Source organism: Podarcis cretensis (genome assembly GCF_951804945.1).
Source record: "Podarcis cretensis genome assembly, chromosome: 1".
Lineage (NCBI taxonomy): Eukaryota > Metazoa > Chordata > Lepidosauria > Squamata > Lacertidae > Podarcis > Podarcis cretensis.
The window spans coordinates 87,315,704-87,332,762 of NC_137170.1; the positions used below are offsets into that span (position 1 = coordinate 87,315,704).

Sequence of the window (17,059 nt, forward strand, 5' to 3'; positions counted from 1 at the left end):
CTGCATACCTGGGAGTATGCCATGTTGAGCACAGTGGAATTTACTTCCAGGCACACATGCCTAGGGTTGCATGGTCAGTTTGCTTTAGAGACTGAGCACAGTCCTACCTAGCTTCCTCTGGTTTGGAATTACAGGTCCTAGTATTGTTAGTCCAGAGGGACTGCAACTCCCACCCATCCCTGACCACTGGCCATTTAGGCTAGGGCTGATGGGAGTTGAAGTCAAAGGACATTTATAGGGCCAGATGTTCCCCATCCCTGGTACAAACGCTTTAAACATCAAGGGTGATGGTGATCTCAGGGATGCTGGACTCAGACTGCATTTTGCTACTGCTGAAAAGATCTACTCTGGAATTTCTCAACCTCAGCAGCTCATAGAGCTCTCAGGACTTTATTTCTGAACTCCAGACTAATCCAAGACTAAGCAGTACCTGCTTTTTTGACACAGGGGCTATGGCCGTAGCACCATTCCCATGGCTCAAATGCCACCAGAGAGAGAAACCTCCGTAATCTGAGTCTTGCCCTGACGCTCCCCCAGATTCTAGGTCTGTCTGTTCCACTGCTCTTTACGAAGGCAACTTTTCCTCGCCACCCATCCCATGGCGTTGCCTCCAAGGCCTTTCACCCTTCTTTCACTCACCATGGATGGGCAGAGAGAACCTTGCGGATGAAGAGTGCAGCACTCTGGGAGACGTTGGGGTACAACTTGAAGGCATCATAACGCCCTGCCAGGATCCTGCTCTCTACTTCCAAGGGATCCGTCTCAAAGAATGGGGAGCGTCCGCTGAGCCTGACAAGCAAAATAGAAGATAAAAGTTCAGGGCACACACATGCACAATATCACTCGTCCGTCAAACCAGCACTCCCAGCTTCAAGGGAGGAACAGCACCTCCATGGGGAACAGAGGTACCGATCTGAAGTTTTTATGGAGAAGTTTTTATGGTGCATCAGAGATATATGACTGCAGGCAGGAGTCTAGGATAATCCTGTCCTTTAAGTGAATCTGGTCAGGTGAGTTAGAAAAGAAGGCTCTGGACATCCATTTCTAATTCCACCTCTTCTCCCCTGCTTGTCAGATTCCCACATTCGCCCTCTTCTGCCATACTTACATGATGTATATGAGGACCCCCAAGCCCCAGATGTCAGCTGCTGAACCAATGGGATCCCCCTTCACCATTTCTGGAGCTGCAAAGGAAACAGTGAAGGATCATGTCTTTCCCTGCACAGAAGCTGCACCACTTTACCCTGGCCTTTGACAGTTAAAGGTTTTTTTGTTTAACCTATACTGTGCTGCTTTTATTTGGAACTCTTTTACTCAGGGGTGGACAGTGGGGTGGGGGGAAGTGTTTACCTGACCTCCTGATAGGTCAGTCACTACTGCTTATTTGGAGAGGTGAGCTGGCTGCAAATTTGGGAGTTGGTGTGTTCGCACCACGCCAGTGTCCCTCCCATCCCCCTTTTCTCTCCTGGTAAACGGCAGTGGATCACATGCCAGAAAGTCAGGTAGGTGTCTCTGCCCCTTCATGCCACCTCACTGCTGGTTTTACTTGTGTTTTTTTAATAGTTGTATAAACTGCCTTACTTACTTTTATAATGGTATGATTATATTTTTATAAGCTTTCCTGGGTCCTTTTGGTGAATGGTGGGCAATAAATCTTATACAAAAATAAAGAAATAAATTGCCATAATGAGCCCAGAGGGGCTTCTGTTTGTTGTGCTAATGAGACCCACTGGATTAAGCTGATTGATCCTCTGCCACTCTATGGTTAAGATGCAAGTGAATCATCTGTGGTCTAGCCTGGGAGGTGAACAAAACTGTGTAAAGTAAACAGCTCTAAGCCTGGAGCAGCAAATCTCTCTCTCTCTCTCTCTCTCTCTCTCTCTCTCTCTCTCCCTCTCCCTCTCCCTCTCCCTCTTTCTCTCTTTCTCTCTCTCTCTCTCTCTCTCACACACACACACACACACAAACAACCCTAGCAGTAAAGTGTCTGGGGAAAGCTCAGTTGCCTAGAGCATGGTGCTGATAATACCAAGGTTGCAGGTTCGATTCCTGTATGGGAGAGCTACATATTCCTGCATTGCAGGAGGTTGGACCAGATGATACTTAGGGTTCCTTCCAACTCTATGATTTAAAGTTCTGTCCTCATCTCCTAGTGTGAGTCCTGCAAAAGAGTAGCCTACGAAACCAAGAACTTAACATTCTGGGGAGGGAGGAATTCCCCCATTTCTGCCATCTCCACTCTTTGGTGCTAGTCCCTTTGTCAATTAATTAGTATGCAACTCCAACCCATTAGCCACATGTGTAGCTCAGCCTATAGGTACCATGTATATTCATTCCATGGCATACTTACTCCACAAGCAGTTTGCCTTGCCCACAAAATCTCACGCACATCCTCCCCTACCCAATCTTCTGGTATGCCAATTCCATAAAGATACTCACCCATGTACTCCAGTGTGCCAACACGGCGCCCCAGCTGGCGCAACACCAGTGGGTTGTAGGTCTGGGCACTGCCGAAGTCAATAATTTTTAATGTGTTTGTGGGGCTGACAATGATGTTATCAGGCTTCAGGTCGAGATGAATGATGCGCCGTCCATGCAGATATTCTAGTCCTTGGAGGATTTGTGTTACGTACCCCACCACATCATCCTCTGAGTAACGGAACCTGTAAAGTAAAGCATGTCACCGAGAGGATAGAGCGAAGGACACAAGAACCCTTCCCTTGCACTTGTATTGGTACTGGTGCAATTAAACAACAATATGGTACCATTACTCCTAAATAAGGACACTGGTGACTTTATGTTATACACAGTGAAAACCCATGATTATATTTTCTATTTTTTTAAACAACTTATACATCTATTTTTGTTTTGGTTTCATGCATTTGTTGAACTGATCTTTTCTTTTAAAACTTTCCCCTGTCTGTACAACCCCATTCAAGGCCCACCTATGATGTTTTTTGCTGCCAGTGGTCAGAAGTTAAAATTTTAACCCCACCCCAACCTCATCCTTGTGTGTTGCTGTGTGACAACGAGGGTCATTAAATGATCAAGGGCTGATCAATATGTTATTTTCTTACTTTCATTTTTACTTTCAGTCACTTCACCACCACCCTGTTTCTGTTCTACATTACTTTGCAATTTCCTTTGTTCCTGCTGCTTAAGCTTTGCATGTGCAATCAAAATAGCACTGCTCCACACAGGAAGGAGGACAGGGACAGGACAGGGTGCCCCAAAGGACATCCCAGTGAGGATTAAGCAGACTTAGCAGCCATGGAATTTTGACGGCTGGAGGAACATCAGAGAAATGGGTGGAATGGAAAATGGAACAAAGGCACGAGGGGCTGACTGAACAGAAGCGCTCCACACTGCAACATGTTGCTGTAGATTCCACTTTTCGTAACTAAATACCACCACCATATTCCTTTTCTTATAATGCTAGAGACTGTCAACATCTGCTGAAGCTGAATGTTGGAACATTCAGGACAGACAAAACCAAGTACTTCTTCACGCAGCACCAGCCAAGCTATGGTGCTTGCTCTCACAGGAGGCAGTGAAGGCCACCAAGTTGGATGGCTTGAAAAGAGGATGAGACAAATTCATGGAGAAGGAGAAGGCTATCAGGTTGCTGGAACCACAGGAGGGTTTGAAGAATCACATGGAGTCTGAAACATAGGGGCAAGGCAGCCCCTCAACCCTTTAGGGAAATAGGCAGCAGTTACCTCTAGTTGTCTTGTGTCCACTTGGGGTTTTCTGTCCTGTCTTTTATCCATTTGTTGGGTTTGGTTGTTTTACCCCCAGCCCACCCAGTGCTCCAACTGATTGTGATCTTTCTGATTTGAATCATAGCCTAAACATTTTGCAATTCCTTCCCCCACCCACTCTGGTTCTGTATCATCAGCAAAATCTAATGTTTTACTGAAGTCATTAATCATAATATTGAACAGTGCTAGATCCAGGACAGAGACATAGACATTTTGGCTGCCAAATGCATTAAAATTAAAATAAGAGGCTCTGGAAACCTGTGCTCTATACAGACTCATCTGAAAAAAGAAATTCCACTTAAAAGTGTTGCAAGGAGTATCAGTTGCACAACAGAAAGCCACTTATGATCCAATGACATAATAATAATAATAATTTGTTATTATCATTATTATCATGATATACTACTAATTAGTATACTATTATTTATACATGTGGGACGTGACAAAATACAGTATCTCCTGTCAGGATACTACATTCCATTTCTACCCATCGGTCTGCATTCTATGCCCACTGAGCATGTTCAGTTCTTATTGGGCTGTTAAGTCTCCCCACCCTCACAAATGTTTTGTACTTTTGCAAACCTTGGGGCTTCCCTGAGCCTTTTGTTCATGGGTGGCACTGTTTTGGCTACATGAGGACTGGCAGTCAGAGATCTGAAGTTGCTGCCAGTATATGATCATGTTGGCAGTGCCATCAATTGACATGGTGCTTTGTAGCAGGGGTGGGGAATCAGTGGCCCTCTAGATGTTTTTGGGACTCCCAACTCTCACCAACTCAGCCATTGGCTGTGCTGATGAGAGGCAGAATTCAACAGCATCTGGAGGACCATGAATCCCTCACCCCTTTTCTTATGCAAAGCAACAACAAAAAAGGTCTTTGCCTCAAGGAACATATACTATGCATTTCAGCCACAAGAGGAATAGGAGAGGCAAGGGTTAACAACTAATGACTGTAAGCTCATCAAGTTGCACATTCACAGGAATCCGCTCATGTCAATCTCATGAACATCAAAGCGCAGGAAAGGTTTATATCCATTTATCTTTTACATATTCACAGAAGTAAGATTGCAGAAAAAAATTCCTCTGTATAATGTGGTCCTCAGTCACTAACTATAATGTGTATAATATGGTCCTCAGTCACTAAGTACTCTTCATTCAAGCCAGGCCCTTCCTTGAACCATCTAGATGTATTTTACTAAAGGTGTCCTGCAGTGTCTTAAAGCATAGCATAATTTACTTGCCTCTTGCTGTTCCAGATTATAAAGCAGAAGATGACAAGGAATAGGTTCAAATGTTTGGGTCGAGTGGAGGTATCTGCACTGTGTTACTTTTATTTCCCTTCAGCTCTACTATTCTGACTCAGTGGCACAGTTTGCCCTCTTCAATTGCCCTGTTGTGAATAGGTCCAGTTATCACCTCTGCCATGGGTTTTCTGGTCAACTAAAACTGATTCAGGCCCACAAACTGATTCATGCCCCCATTGCGTGTGACTAGACCAACACTACTGTCTCATCCTGGTTTTTATGTTTGCAACTCTCTGTTACCTTGCTAGTTAGCCAAACCCCTCTGTGGCCCAATGCTTGGCCCTCTCAGACACAGAGCTTCTCCTCTTAACATCCTGGAGTCCCACCCCTAACCTCCTCCTGCCTCCCAACCTACCCCGCAACAAACCTGTCAACAAAGTGGTAGAGGATCTCCTTCCCAGGGCAGTGTTCAGCTATCAGCACCAGATAGCGGGGGGTGATGTAGGCCTCGTGCAGAGTCATGATGCGATCATGGTGTAGGCCCTTTAGGATCTCGTATTCCTGCAGGACGCTCTGCTTGCCTTCCGTTTCATAGGGCACAATCTTGGCCATGAATCGCTTGCCTGTGGCATTCTCCTTACATTCCCGAATCACTCCAAACCGGCCCCTGCACATATATACATGGAGCATGCTAAGTGCATGTCTGGACGCTTGCTAGGCCTGCCTAACAAAAGCTAAGGCACAGTGTACATAGCTTCTGTTACATGCAACCACAGAGTTCAATGGATATGACAACAGTTTTCATATAGTTAAATCACCCAGGATTGGCTGAGACAGAGTGGGCCAAGATGCACTTGTGGGCTGGAGGTTCCCCATCTGCTTTACAGAGTGAGACTATAAGACTGTGATAGTACAGTTTTGGACAGTACCACTCCAGATCACAGCTGCGAAGGGGTCACATTTTTGAATGCTCCATCTTGTAACAAGTTCATTGCATGTAGTAAGCAAGCACATTAAGAAGAGGGTTTATAACTAAATGTTTCTGACAAGCTAGTTTAGTACATATAAGGTTTTTTAAAAGCACTGGAGGGAACATTCAAAGATATGTGTTTCCCAGGCACAGCAGTATGAAGTAGCGCAATCCAGAATTCTACCACTTTGGTCTACTACTATAAACTGCATAATGCGTAGAAAGAGCTCTTGAATTTGTGTGACAAGTTTAATCTCCGTCGGCTTAGCTGAAATGAAACACCTGCCATATGATTCTTGCCATTTTCATGCAATAAACATGGTTGTGTGATTGGGCCTGTGGAGATGAGAGTCAGAGAGTCAAGTACATGACTGAAATGTACCATAATGGAATGGAAGGGGGTTTAGCATTGCTTGGGCACAGAGGAGAAGGAGGGCTTCTGGCGTGGGGTCTAAATCTCTGAAGATACATTGGAGGCAGTGGACGGGGGCAAGGGAGGCTGCTAATGCTATGGCCACAACATGAGAGGCCTTGGTTACATCCAGGATCAGAGAAGGTTGGTTGCTGCACCCAATGCTGAGAAATTCCTGGTCCAGAAATGGACTAGAGGGAGGCATCATTCTGTGCTGCTTTGCATGCTATCTAGGAGAAGGTCTCAGGTTCAGACCCTGACATATCCAGGTGCAGGGCAGGGAACAAGGTTTTCTCCTTTGAACCTGGAGCACCAACAGCCAGATAATAGTGGACCAGAATGACCACTTCCTGCACCGGGCTTTCAGCTTCCTATGTCCCTATGAAAGATCTCTTACCTTGCTTTCTCATCCAAGAAGGTGTAGGGTTTTTGAGGGACCCCTTGGCGCAACGACGACTCATCCTTGGAAGTTGAAGTGAGCCTGCCCTGAGCCCCACTCCCAGCGTCCCGGCCAGGGGTACTGCTGCGGCTCAGGAAGCGAGTGTGAGAAGGCCCCTCTTCTGGGCTGGGGGTAACTGGCTGGCTGTGTGCACCTTCCGTTGTGCTGGGTGCCCTTGGTGGGATGGAGATGAAAGAGGTGGCCATGTAGGGAACAGCTTTTGGGGAGACAGTCACTGGCGAGTCTGCTGCGGGGGTTGGTAAGGCAGGAGAGATGGGCAAAAACTTGGAGACGGAAGAGCCAGGGGAGGATGCTGCAGCAGGCGAGACCCTGGTGGGCACTGAGGCACTGTGGGTGCTGAGAGAAGATGCTGTTCTGGAAGGCTTCGAGTCTGGCTCTGGAGAGTTGGATGGCGCAACAGCTGGAGGTTCGGAAGACGAGGCCTCCTTGGAGGATGGAACCAGGGCCGCAATCGGGAGCTTGGCCTTCACCGTGGCCAGAGGCTTTTCCTCAGGTTGAGTCACTTTGGGGGCAGCAGGAGCCTTGCCCCCTTGTGCCGGCACTGCCCCCTTGTGCTTCCTGGGAGGGGAGGACGGCAGGGGACCTGTATTTCTGCGCATGGGTTGGGGAGACTGGTCAGTGAGGGTCTGGGTGGATCTGGTGAAAGCGGCTTTCTCCGGGGCAGTTGTACTCTTTTTGGCAGTGAGAGCTGAGAAGGCAGTCTTGGGTTCTGGGAGAGGAGAAGAGGCTGATTTAGGCTCAAAAGGGGAGGGCCTGCCTCTTTTCAAAAGGCAAGGGAAAATCTATAGAGGGAACCCCTCTCAGCTACCAAATCTATAGAGGGAACCCCTCTCAGCTACCAAATCTATAGAGGGAACCCCTCTCAGCTACCAAACAGTGGGAATCCCAACTATAGCAGAGCCAGCTCAATAAAAGAAATATCCTCCCTACCGAGGGCAGCTGCACCTTGACACCATGAGGTGGGCTTGCAGCCAGAATTTAGGACATGGCTTGTGGAATACTTGCAAGCACAATGGCTGCATACACACCATTCAGTTTTTGAAGCATACCATATATCTGAAACAAATCCCCCCCTCAATAATCTTGGGAACTGTAATTTGTTAAAGGACTTGGAGGGGTAAACAACAGCTCCTAGGTTTCCTGGTAATGGTGGGAATGTATTTTCAATGTATGGTGTGTACACAGCTACGGCAACCTATTGGTTGGTTCAGACTGTCAGGACTAAGAGCACCTCCCTTGTCCTCACCTGCACCCTCAATGAAGACCTTCCCCGAGGGGTTGCTGTAGGGGCCTTGTCCCGCCTTGTTAGCACAGGCAACACGAAACTTGACCATGCTCGCAACGGGGAGATCTGTCACGTTGAAGTAGCAGTCAGCGATGCCTGAGCTGACCAACTTCCACTCATGTTCTCCTGGGGCGGGGGAAGGAAAACATCAAAGCTATCTGCAGTAAATATAACACATTAAAGACCAAACAAAACCAATGCTGAAAACCAGAAACAAACAAAAAACAACAACCACCACAGAATGCAGGGAAAAAATCAAAATGAAAACATGGTGCAAGAAAAAAAGATTTGGCATCAGACTGAAACGCAGGTAAAGAGAGGGTTGATTAGGGTAGGGCAGGGAGCTCCACAAAGCATGGGGAAGAATGCAAATGAGACAGGACTGTTGATAGCTTGGTCCCAAACTGTTTTGGGGCTTTGTAGTCATAACCAGGATTTTGAATTAGGAACAGTTAGCCAATGAACAATATCGGAGTCATATGCTCTGATAAGCACCATCCTAGCTACTGAATTCTGCACCAGCTGAAGTTTCTGAACCTTTTCTGGAATCAGCTCCACGTAGGGTGTGTACCATATCTGCCTAATCTGGATCATGTTACCAAAACATGTGTGACAGTGGCTGGATATTGCCTCGGGGAGGGGGGGCTCACTGGAAGAGGCTGTGCCTTGCGTGAAGATTGAACCTAGTCTTGAAAACACCCATCTGTACAGAAAGGTGATGAACTCCGTATCTTGTCCTCAGAGTTGGGCTGAATCTGTAACTGAACTGCATATAATGCAAGAGGATGGGGAAGGGAAACTACTAGGAAGCAATACTTCTCGTACCTCCAGCTGTTTGGGAATGGGCAAGCAACTAAAGGAGTAGGAATGAGAAGATGACTGCGAGTTGCACTGTAGCCTTATTAGAAGAATAAAAAATTCTGCACATGCGAACATGGAGGTGGTGGATATGGAGCCCCAGAAGGTCCACAAAGAACCAGGGGAATACATGTGACGACTAGAGCCTCTGCAAAGGAAAGGGCAGAAAGCAGCTGGCAATATTTTCCACATCCCACCAGTTCATACCATCCATCTTCCGTTCCAGCGTGTACGTGCAGGGTGCCTGAGTATCCGCTGGCCTCCACAGCACCAGAACTGTGTTCCTGTACTTCTGGGGGATTTCTGGGGTGCCTGGTCTCCCAGGAATCTCTGTTAGGAACAGGTTTGAGAAAAGAGAAATAAATGGAAGAGCATGAGATAGTAACCTATGAGATATGGGATGGAAGGATCTGTCGATTTCGTTTCTCACAGTTTCTATTTTTTTCCAGTCTTAAATTCAGTTCTCCACATTTTGCAGGAATTTGTGGATTTAAAAAAAACACAAAACTCATGTACCATCATTTCAGTACAAGTTTCTCTTGATAAATTTCTGCATGCATTTTTTTAAAAACTAAGGTACACGTATTTACACAAATATCTTCATTTTTATGCATATATTCCTATAATACATGCATTTTTGTAAAGATTATTTGGTTGGAGAACTCCACTTCTGAATTCAGATGAGTGTGAATGTAAAGGGAGAGCTGTTTCAGAATAGGTGAATTTTATAGATTCAGTTGTCAATGCACACTGAATCATATTTCTCTTCCATTGCTACATGAGATATATTGCCGCAACAAGCTCATAGATGTTTGGTTGGGGTGGTGGGGAACCGCAGCGCACTCTTTTTCTATCCTTACTTGCTACAGCCAGGGTGCAGGAACTGGTGGCAGTGCCCAGCGCATTGGTAGCGTTGCATTCATACAAGCCTGCATCCTTCTTGGAGACTTTGGAGATGGTGAGCAGCTGGCGGCCATCTTTACATGCCACAATGTTGAGAACACCCTCTGATACCAGGGTGTTCTTATCTGCAGAGGACAAGAAAACCGATCCGTACAACCACTCTAGGTATATCAATATTGCACACTGCCTTACATCCTCCTCCTGTTGCTTGTGCTCTAATGCATCTTTGCCACAGAGTTCATACTCAGTTACTCAAACATGTGAGCTCCATCAGAAGTCGGAGCACCTCTTTGCCTGGCTGAACCCAAGGGGTCCCTATCCCAAGAGAGTTCGGCACTTCTGAGTTCCAAGAGAATGTAACCATTTGGATGGCAACCAGTGCAAGGATACGCAATTTGCATCATGGTGATGCAGGGGTATACAGCTAGGTCTGTCTGCATGGATGCCCAAATGGCAGCTCAGTTCTGGGCTTGACCTCTCCTAGCTCTGTGGCTGAACCTGCCTTGGGTGTCTGGTAAGATAACTGTTAGGAATCACACACTGGGAAACAACTCGGCAGGTATCAGGCTCCACCTTTCTGATCTTGAGAGTCAAGAAGCTATATTGCTTCTTCCAGCCCCAACATGCAGACACACACGCTCCTTGTGACACAATGCTTACCTTTCATCCAAAGTATGCGAGGGGCAGGGCTGGCTGCAGGAAGGCAGCAGAGCTGCACTGCCTCTCCCTCCAGCAGTACCTGGTCCTTCAATTTTATGTGGAAAACTGGAGGGAAGTCTGCGTTGGACAAAGAATAAAAGGGGTAAATCCGAGGCTGCTTCCAAGTACCACATAGATGGTGCTAAAAGGCTTGGCAGGAATTCCATCCCCAGCATAGAAATGATCCCCTGTAACAGGGTTGGGGAAACCCCAGGTCTGGGGGCCAATTGCAGCTCCACAGGACTCTCTGCCTGGCCCTCAGAATTCTACACAGCCAATGCCTCTCTCCATAGGCCCCACCCCCTTTTCCCATGCTCCACCCCTCACTGGTCCTGCTCCATGGTTTCCTTGAGTGTTTTTGCCTAGCTAGAATGTGTCCCTGAATGGTAATAATGCCTCTTGCTGGTCATTTAGAGGTGTGAGGAGTAACCTCTGACTTTTGCATGACTGGAATTTGGCCTGCTCTAAGGAGTCCCACCTCTTCCACTCCATTTTGTCCCTGGCTGTGCCCACCACTGACAAGCAGCCCACGTGGGAATGTGGCCCTCCAACTGAAAAAGGTTTCCCACCCCTGCCCTATAGAGTGGAGTGGAGAAGATACAAGTTCGGTCCTTCGCCATCACGTTTCCCTAGAACGGCCCGCTATAATTGCCCCAGCGGCTGGAACTTTCTAGCTCAGCTGAATAGGTGAGAGCAACTCAGGCTTCCACTGGCCAGCCACACCAGGCTGAATTTATCTCAATGGCAGCCCCACACTTCTTCATGGGCATACCTGACTCGCTGAGCACATAGGGTTGGCTCATAATGACAACACCGTCCCCTCTCAGGCTGGCAGGAATGTTGGGCTGTGAAGCAACCTTGTCTTTCTTGGATCTGGACAAGCTCCAGCGTTCCCAGCGAGAACCGCGCCGCTGGCTTTCACCAGGACCTGTGAAAATGACAGATATGGGTGGGCTCTTTCTTGCGCAAGCCAAGAGAATCCTGGGAAATTGTTGGGGGCCCTGATTGATGCAGTGCTTGCTTTAAAGACTGTCTCAAGGCAAATCTTTAAAAATGTAGTATAAACACTGACAACTGGGAAACACTGGCTTGGAAGCGCTCCAGTTGGAGAACAGCCTTTACCAAAGGTGTCAGGGGCTTTGTAGACACTCATACAAGGGACGCAAGGGAGAAACATGCTAGGAGGAAGGCACGCTTGGCAAATCCACACCGTGATCAACTCCCACCCGGAAACCAATGTCCTCACTGTGGAAGGATGTGTGGGTCCAGAATTGGCCTCCACAGTCACTTACAGCACTTATAAAGGATGCCTTTAAACATGCACAGAGGAGCCATGCTCCCTCAATGGAGAAACATCAACCATAACACACACACCCGCTTTCCCAGGTGGGAAATGGTTGTAGACCATTGCTCACCGCTGCCTGTGGATGTGTCAGACTGGAAGGACTCTGTGGAAGGGACACTTGCAGACTGGGCTGCCAGCTGGTTCTGCGGGATACCCACTTGACGCAGGTTTTCCCCCTCTGAAGTTGCACGGCGCAGGTGAGAGAGGAAAGGAGCTTTCTTCTCAGGCTGCCTGATACGGTCGCCACCAGCAGCAGCTGCCTGGTCTTCTTCGCCACGTTGTGAGTGGCTGCGCAGATGCGTGGAGAGGCGCCCCATGGTGGTCCCGATCTTCCTGCGCACAGCCATGACGGGCGACTCACTGGAGCCAGGCTCTGACTGCTGGCTGTCCGAGTCCTTTTTGTCCTTGGAAGCCAGGCCCCCAGACAGCCTCGCCCCCCCTCCTTCCTCCTCCTTGGCCTTCCTCCTCTCGACGGGAGGCGTGCGTCGGAGTCGCATTGACATCCTGCGGATGAAGCCGCCCTCCTTCTCCACTTCATGCAGGTCCTGCACAGAACGAGAGCGCTCGCCCAGGTGTCGAGAGACCCCAGACTTGGACAACTCCAGTGGGGCTCCCACAGGGCCTGGCCGGTAGATGCCCTCTTCCCGCGGCCCAGCCAGCTGCCGCTCCTCAGACCTGGAGAGCAGCTTGCGGCCCCTGCTGAGGGAGCCTTCCCTGCCTCTCTTGAATTTGGCCTCAAAGACCTCTTCAGAGTCAATGTCCAGGATGTGCTCAGCACTGGAGGAGCGAACTTGGGGGGAGGGTTCCTTGCTGGGGGTCTGCGCAGCCTTCTTGGCAAAGGCAGCAGTGGGGTGGGACTGTGTTGCAGCTGGAAAGGTTTGAGGTATACCTTCTGAGGCAGCCGCAGAAGGTTCTGTGGCCTCCCTGTGAGGGACCTGGGATGACTCGCCAGCCAGGGTCTGCATGACATCAGCGTAGGCCGAACGCTTGGGGGCCGAGCTGCCTGGGGTGGGTGAGATGGGTGTGCGAGTTGTCGACTCCCTTGGAGAGCCTATGGCTTTCACCGCTTCTGGAGCGTCAGGTTTAGACAATCTCGCCAACGCCTTTTCCTCAGGTCCCCTGGCGGTTGGTCTTCTCAAGCTAGCCCTGCCGATGGGCTTTGTTCCCGCCTCTGCCTCAGGGGTAGGCGGCTTGGAGGGAACCTCGTGTGGCGTGTGGGGCCTGGATTCATTCAGAGCGGAGAGGGACGGCGTCTCTTTCAGCCTCTGGACTTCGGCCTGGGCTAAGGGGATTTCCAGCGGTGCTCCGGAGCGGCGGTGCAGGGTGACAGGCTCCCCGTCGCCTTGGCTGAAGGAGCTGCTCTTTTGGAGGAGGCGCCCCTCAGGGGGCATGTGCTGCGGAGCCGTCTCGATGGAGGCTGCGCGCACCATCTTGTGCCCGGGGGACAGCTGCTTCTCCAGCCTGGGAGGCCTCAAGCCCTTTTTCTCAAGGCCAAGGGTCTCCAGCAGCGGCCCCCGCAAGCCGCTCAGCTTGCCATCCACGGGGCTGCCGTGAAGCAGGCGCTGCCGCATGACCTCTAGACGCTGGGTGTATTCTTCCTCTGGCAGCCCGCCCTTCCTGCGGTACAGCGTGCCAGGGCTGGGGCTCCGACGGGGCAGCTCCATGGAGGCTGCTTTGGTCAGGCGTTTGCGGGAGTGGGGCTCCGCTTCATCCGAGGGAAGACTAAGCAACAGGGCGCTGTCGGCAGAGCTGCCGCGGCGCAGCTCCCCCTTACGCGAAGCTTTGTCAGATGCTTCTGGGGAATCCAGGCTGGAGCCTTTCTTCAGGGCCTTCCTGGGGTACTCTGGCCTTTTCTGGGCCTCGTGAGTCTCCTCGTCGGAAGAGCCAGGCTCCTCAGCCTCTGTGGAGCGCTTCCGTGGCAACGTGCCCTTCTGCCTCCTGAAAGAGAGCTCTGCTTCTTCCTTTCTCTTGGGATCCACCACAGCTCCCTGCCCCTCATCATCCTGCCACTCCATCAATGTGCCCTCTTCATCTGCTGGAGCCCCCTCAGGGCCAGGAGGCTCATCATCTGTTGGGATCTCAGTGAGGGACATGCGGGAGCCGGAAAATTCGGGCTGATGGGGCATGGGAATGTAGGGCAACTCCTCTGGGTCATCAGAATCCGAAGAGGAGGACAACACCGAGGTCTCCTTGAGGAGGCGAGGCACAGCAATAGACAAGTGGCTGGATGTGTCCTCTAGGAGCTCAGGAATCGGCCGTGGCACCATGTTGCACTTATAGCTGATCTGGGAGCGCTGGGGAAACAAAGCACATGCTGAGGGAAGAATGGGATGGAGCTCAAACAAAGACCCAGAGTGCCTCTGTTCCACCCACACCTCATTTCACAGGCTTGGCTGCCCACCCTCTTGATGAGGTCAGACTGTAGCTCCCATCATCCCTGACCATTGGACATGTTGGTTGACCAACAACATCTGAAGAGCACCATGGAAAACTGTCAGGGGCCACATCGAGCAATTGGCAGGGTCATATGCCCACACAGTCGCACACAGACACTAACAATTACACACACACCACTTGTGCTTCACGGCAGCATTTTCTGCACAATGGTGTCCACCTTCCCATCCACCCCCTCCTTAATTTTGCTGCTGGAGGGAATTCACAACCGCAAATCAACCAATCAATAAATTGCCAGCACACTGACAGCTGCCAAGGTGTTTCCTGTCTCCGATACCAAGTTTACCTGCCATTTCCGGCGAGATATGAAGAGCTTGAGATGATCTGTACTGATGCTCTTGCCCTTGGCTAATGTCTGAAAGGAAGGGTGGAAGCAGGCAGGGTCAGAAGAACAAGCAGAGCTCTGTAGCTTGGTCAAAACAAAGGCCTATCTAGTCCAGCCTGTTTGCCACAGTGGCGAAACAGATGCCTCTGGCTCAGGCAGCTGGAAAGAGTTGCTTTTGCTCCCTGCATGTGTGGCAGAAGCCTTTGCTTGAAGGAACCTCTCCCACTTTGAGCTACCAAGATTTTCTCCTGCCTAGAGAAAGGCATCACCACCCAACATGGGCCCCACTTCTCTTTCTAAAGACGCATCAGCAAATGGACTTACCTTGAACCAGGGGTGTTCCAGGGTCTGATCTGCATTGGGTCTCCTGGGAAGGAAAACAAGAACGAGTCAATATGTAGATACAGCATTCGCTAGCGTAGAGGAGAGCTGCAGCTAAAGCCCACACTTCCACACACCGCTCCTCAGCATGTCCTTTTCCTTTCCTTCTGCTTCCTCCAGCCCACCTCCAATCACTCTCCTCTCTCCCACCAAAAGCAGAATGGCTTCCTCTGATTACTTGCCTTCCAATGCTCCTTCTTTCCAGGCTTGAATCAAAGGACTGTGAGAGCATTTCCTTGCTTTCTAGAATGGCTAACAAACCTCACAGCTTAAAAAGAGTGAGATCACTCTTGCACAATCACCTTGCTTTTTTTCCAAGAGGTAGGGTTAAAATACATTACATCAATAAATAATACACTATTCTTGCTTGCTACTATAGTAGACATGGAAGTCAGGGTGAGAGGATCACATCAAAGCTTTTTGGGCGGGGTGGGGGTTGTCCCCAAGCATTGTGTGTCTTTGGGCTCCTTCAGACAACCTGTTTACTGAGCTGTCATCCTGATTTGCTTACACAAAGCTTACACAGACAGAGGTTATGCCGTAGCTGGTCTTCATTGAGCATTCGTTCCAATTTGTTTGTGGGGAGGTTATACAGCAATGATCGTTCACCCTCATTTGCTAGTTTGGGGTTCTTATATCTCCTTAACCATTCATTCATCCCACACTTTCCAGTGCATTTCTTTGTAATTTTCCTAAGTGCAAAACGTGTGTTAAAGTGGATGTAGTGTGTGTTGGCCCCTTTGGGCAGTTGTTTTATTGTGTGTGTGTTCTGCAATATGTTCTTGGCACAATAGCAGTCTGCTAGAGATTTATTTTGGTTTCCTTTGACTTCTGTAATGCTTCCTCAATGCTATCACATTATTGCCACCTTTAGAGGCTATACGGCTACAAAAGCTGAACAAAAGTATACCAGAATCCTTGTGGTATAAAAAGTCGCAGGATTTCAGCAGGAAGCCACAGGATCATGTGTGGCCACCCTGAGAGCATCCTGAGCACAAATCATCATCAATACACAATAAAAAGGGTGTCTGGAGGGGCCCTAGAGCATATTTTCTCGCTGCAAAGCCCTGGCAGCCTGCTGGTGACTTACCCAGGTAGGGGAGGCCTGGAACTCTCTTTGGCCCCAACTCTAAGGTGGCTTTTCTTTCTGTGCCTCTGGACACATAGCTTTCCCTTTCTCAGAGAAGGAATAATTATAGTTGTTTTTTCCCCTCTCTCTGCCATGGGGGCGGGGAGTTTGTGTGTGGGGAGTCCTCTTTGCACCCCACACAGGTAAATGCCTCTATCTAATCCTCAGGGAGACCCTTAATATACCCTATTACTTACAGGCGATCATTGACCAGTACTTTGATAACAAAGCCTTTAGCCTCTCTCGTCAGTCCTGTGAACATACTCTCCTCAAAAGCCACGTTGTAGTTGCGGATGTTCATGAGTGTGGTCTTGTCGTTCTCACCCACGAACGGGGAGATCCCTGTGAGACTGAGAGAGGGAATAGTCAGAAAATCATTGGCTTGCAGGCTTGAGACAAGCTCTCTGGGTTTCCCATGCCCTTGCATGCAAGGATGTAGTGATAGGGTGAGGAAATTTACCAGGGTAGCTTTTCAAGGTTCCCCAAGCCATAATTCACACCCTGGAGACAGTAGAGCATGGCTCTCTGGAGAGCTGAATGGGAACACTATGTCAAAGCATAGTGGTGGAATTATCCGCTTCCAGGACAAGGAAGAGCCCTGGCATTTCTCATTGTGCCTTCTCTTTACCATAATAGGGTAGGAGCTGCAAGGGAGATGGGAGGAACCTGAACAGTCCTAGCATAGTCCTCCAACCTGAGGCTTACCATAGATATGTGATTACTCCCACTGGCCTGTAAAAAAAGAACAGACAAAATTTCAGTGCTTGGACAGGACATCTCTAGGAGGAGTTAAGTTATATGATCCAGGTGGTACCTATACTTAGTGATCTTAA

The 17,059-nt window shown here is 49.2% G+C and overlaps 1 protein-coding gene across 6 annotated transcripts in view; it reads right to left on the minus strand.

Moving 5' to 3' along the window:
• SPEG (striated muscle enriched protein kinase) overlaps window positions 1–17,059 on the minus strand; it is a 102,631-nt gene that overhangs the window by 2,955 nt on the left and 82,617 nt on the right. For all 6 annotated transcript variants that reach the window (XM_079947030.1, XM_079947031.1, XM_079947035.1 and 3 more), the window contains 15 exons: window positions 16,932–16,958; window positions 16,424–16,576; window positions 15,041–15,083; window positions 14,678–14,746; window positions 12,008–14,231; window positions 11,365–11,520; window positions 10,554–10,670; window positions 9,851–10,018; window positions 9,198–9,320; window positions 8,094–8,258; window positions 6,785–7,556; window positions 5,433–5,672; window positions 2,440–2,663; window positions 1,109–1,184; window positions 640–789 (listed from right to left, as the gene is read on the minus strand). In XM_079947030.1, the coding sequence (XP_079803156.1) occupies window positions 640–789; window positions 1,109–1,184; window positions 2,440–2,663; window positions 5,433–5,672; window positions 6,785–7,556; window positions 8,094–8,258; window positions 9,198–9,320; window positions 9,851–10,018; window positions 10,554–10,670; window positions 11,365–11,520; window positions 12,008–14,231; window positions 14,678–14,746; window positions 15,041–15,083; window positions 16,424–16,576; window positions 16,932–16,958 (4,707 nt within the window). The remainder of the gene's footprint in view (window positions 1–639; window positions 790–1,108; window positions 1,185–2,439; window positions 2,664–5,432; window positions 5,673–6,784; window positions 7,557–8,093; window positions 8,259–9,197; window positions 9,321–9,850; window positions 10,019–10,553; window positions 10,671–11,364; window positions 11,521–12,007; window positions 14,232–14,677; window positions 14,747–15,040; window positions 15,084–16,423; window positions 16,577–16,931; window positions 16,959–17,059) is intronic.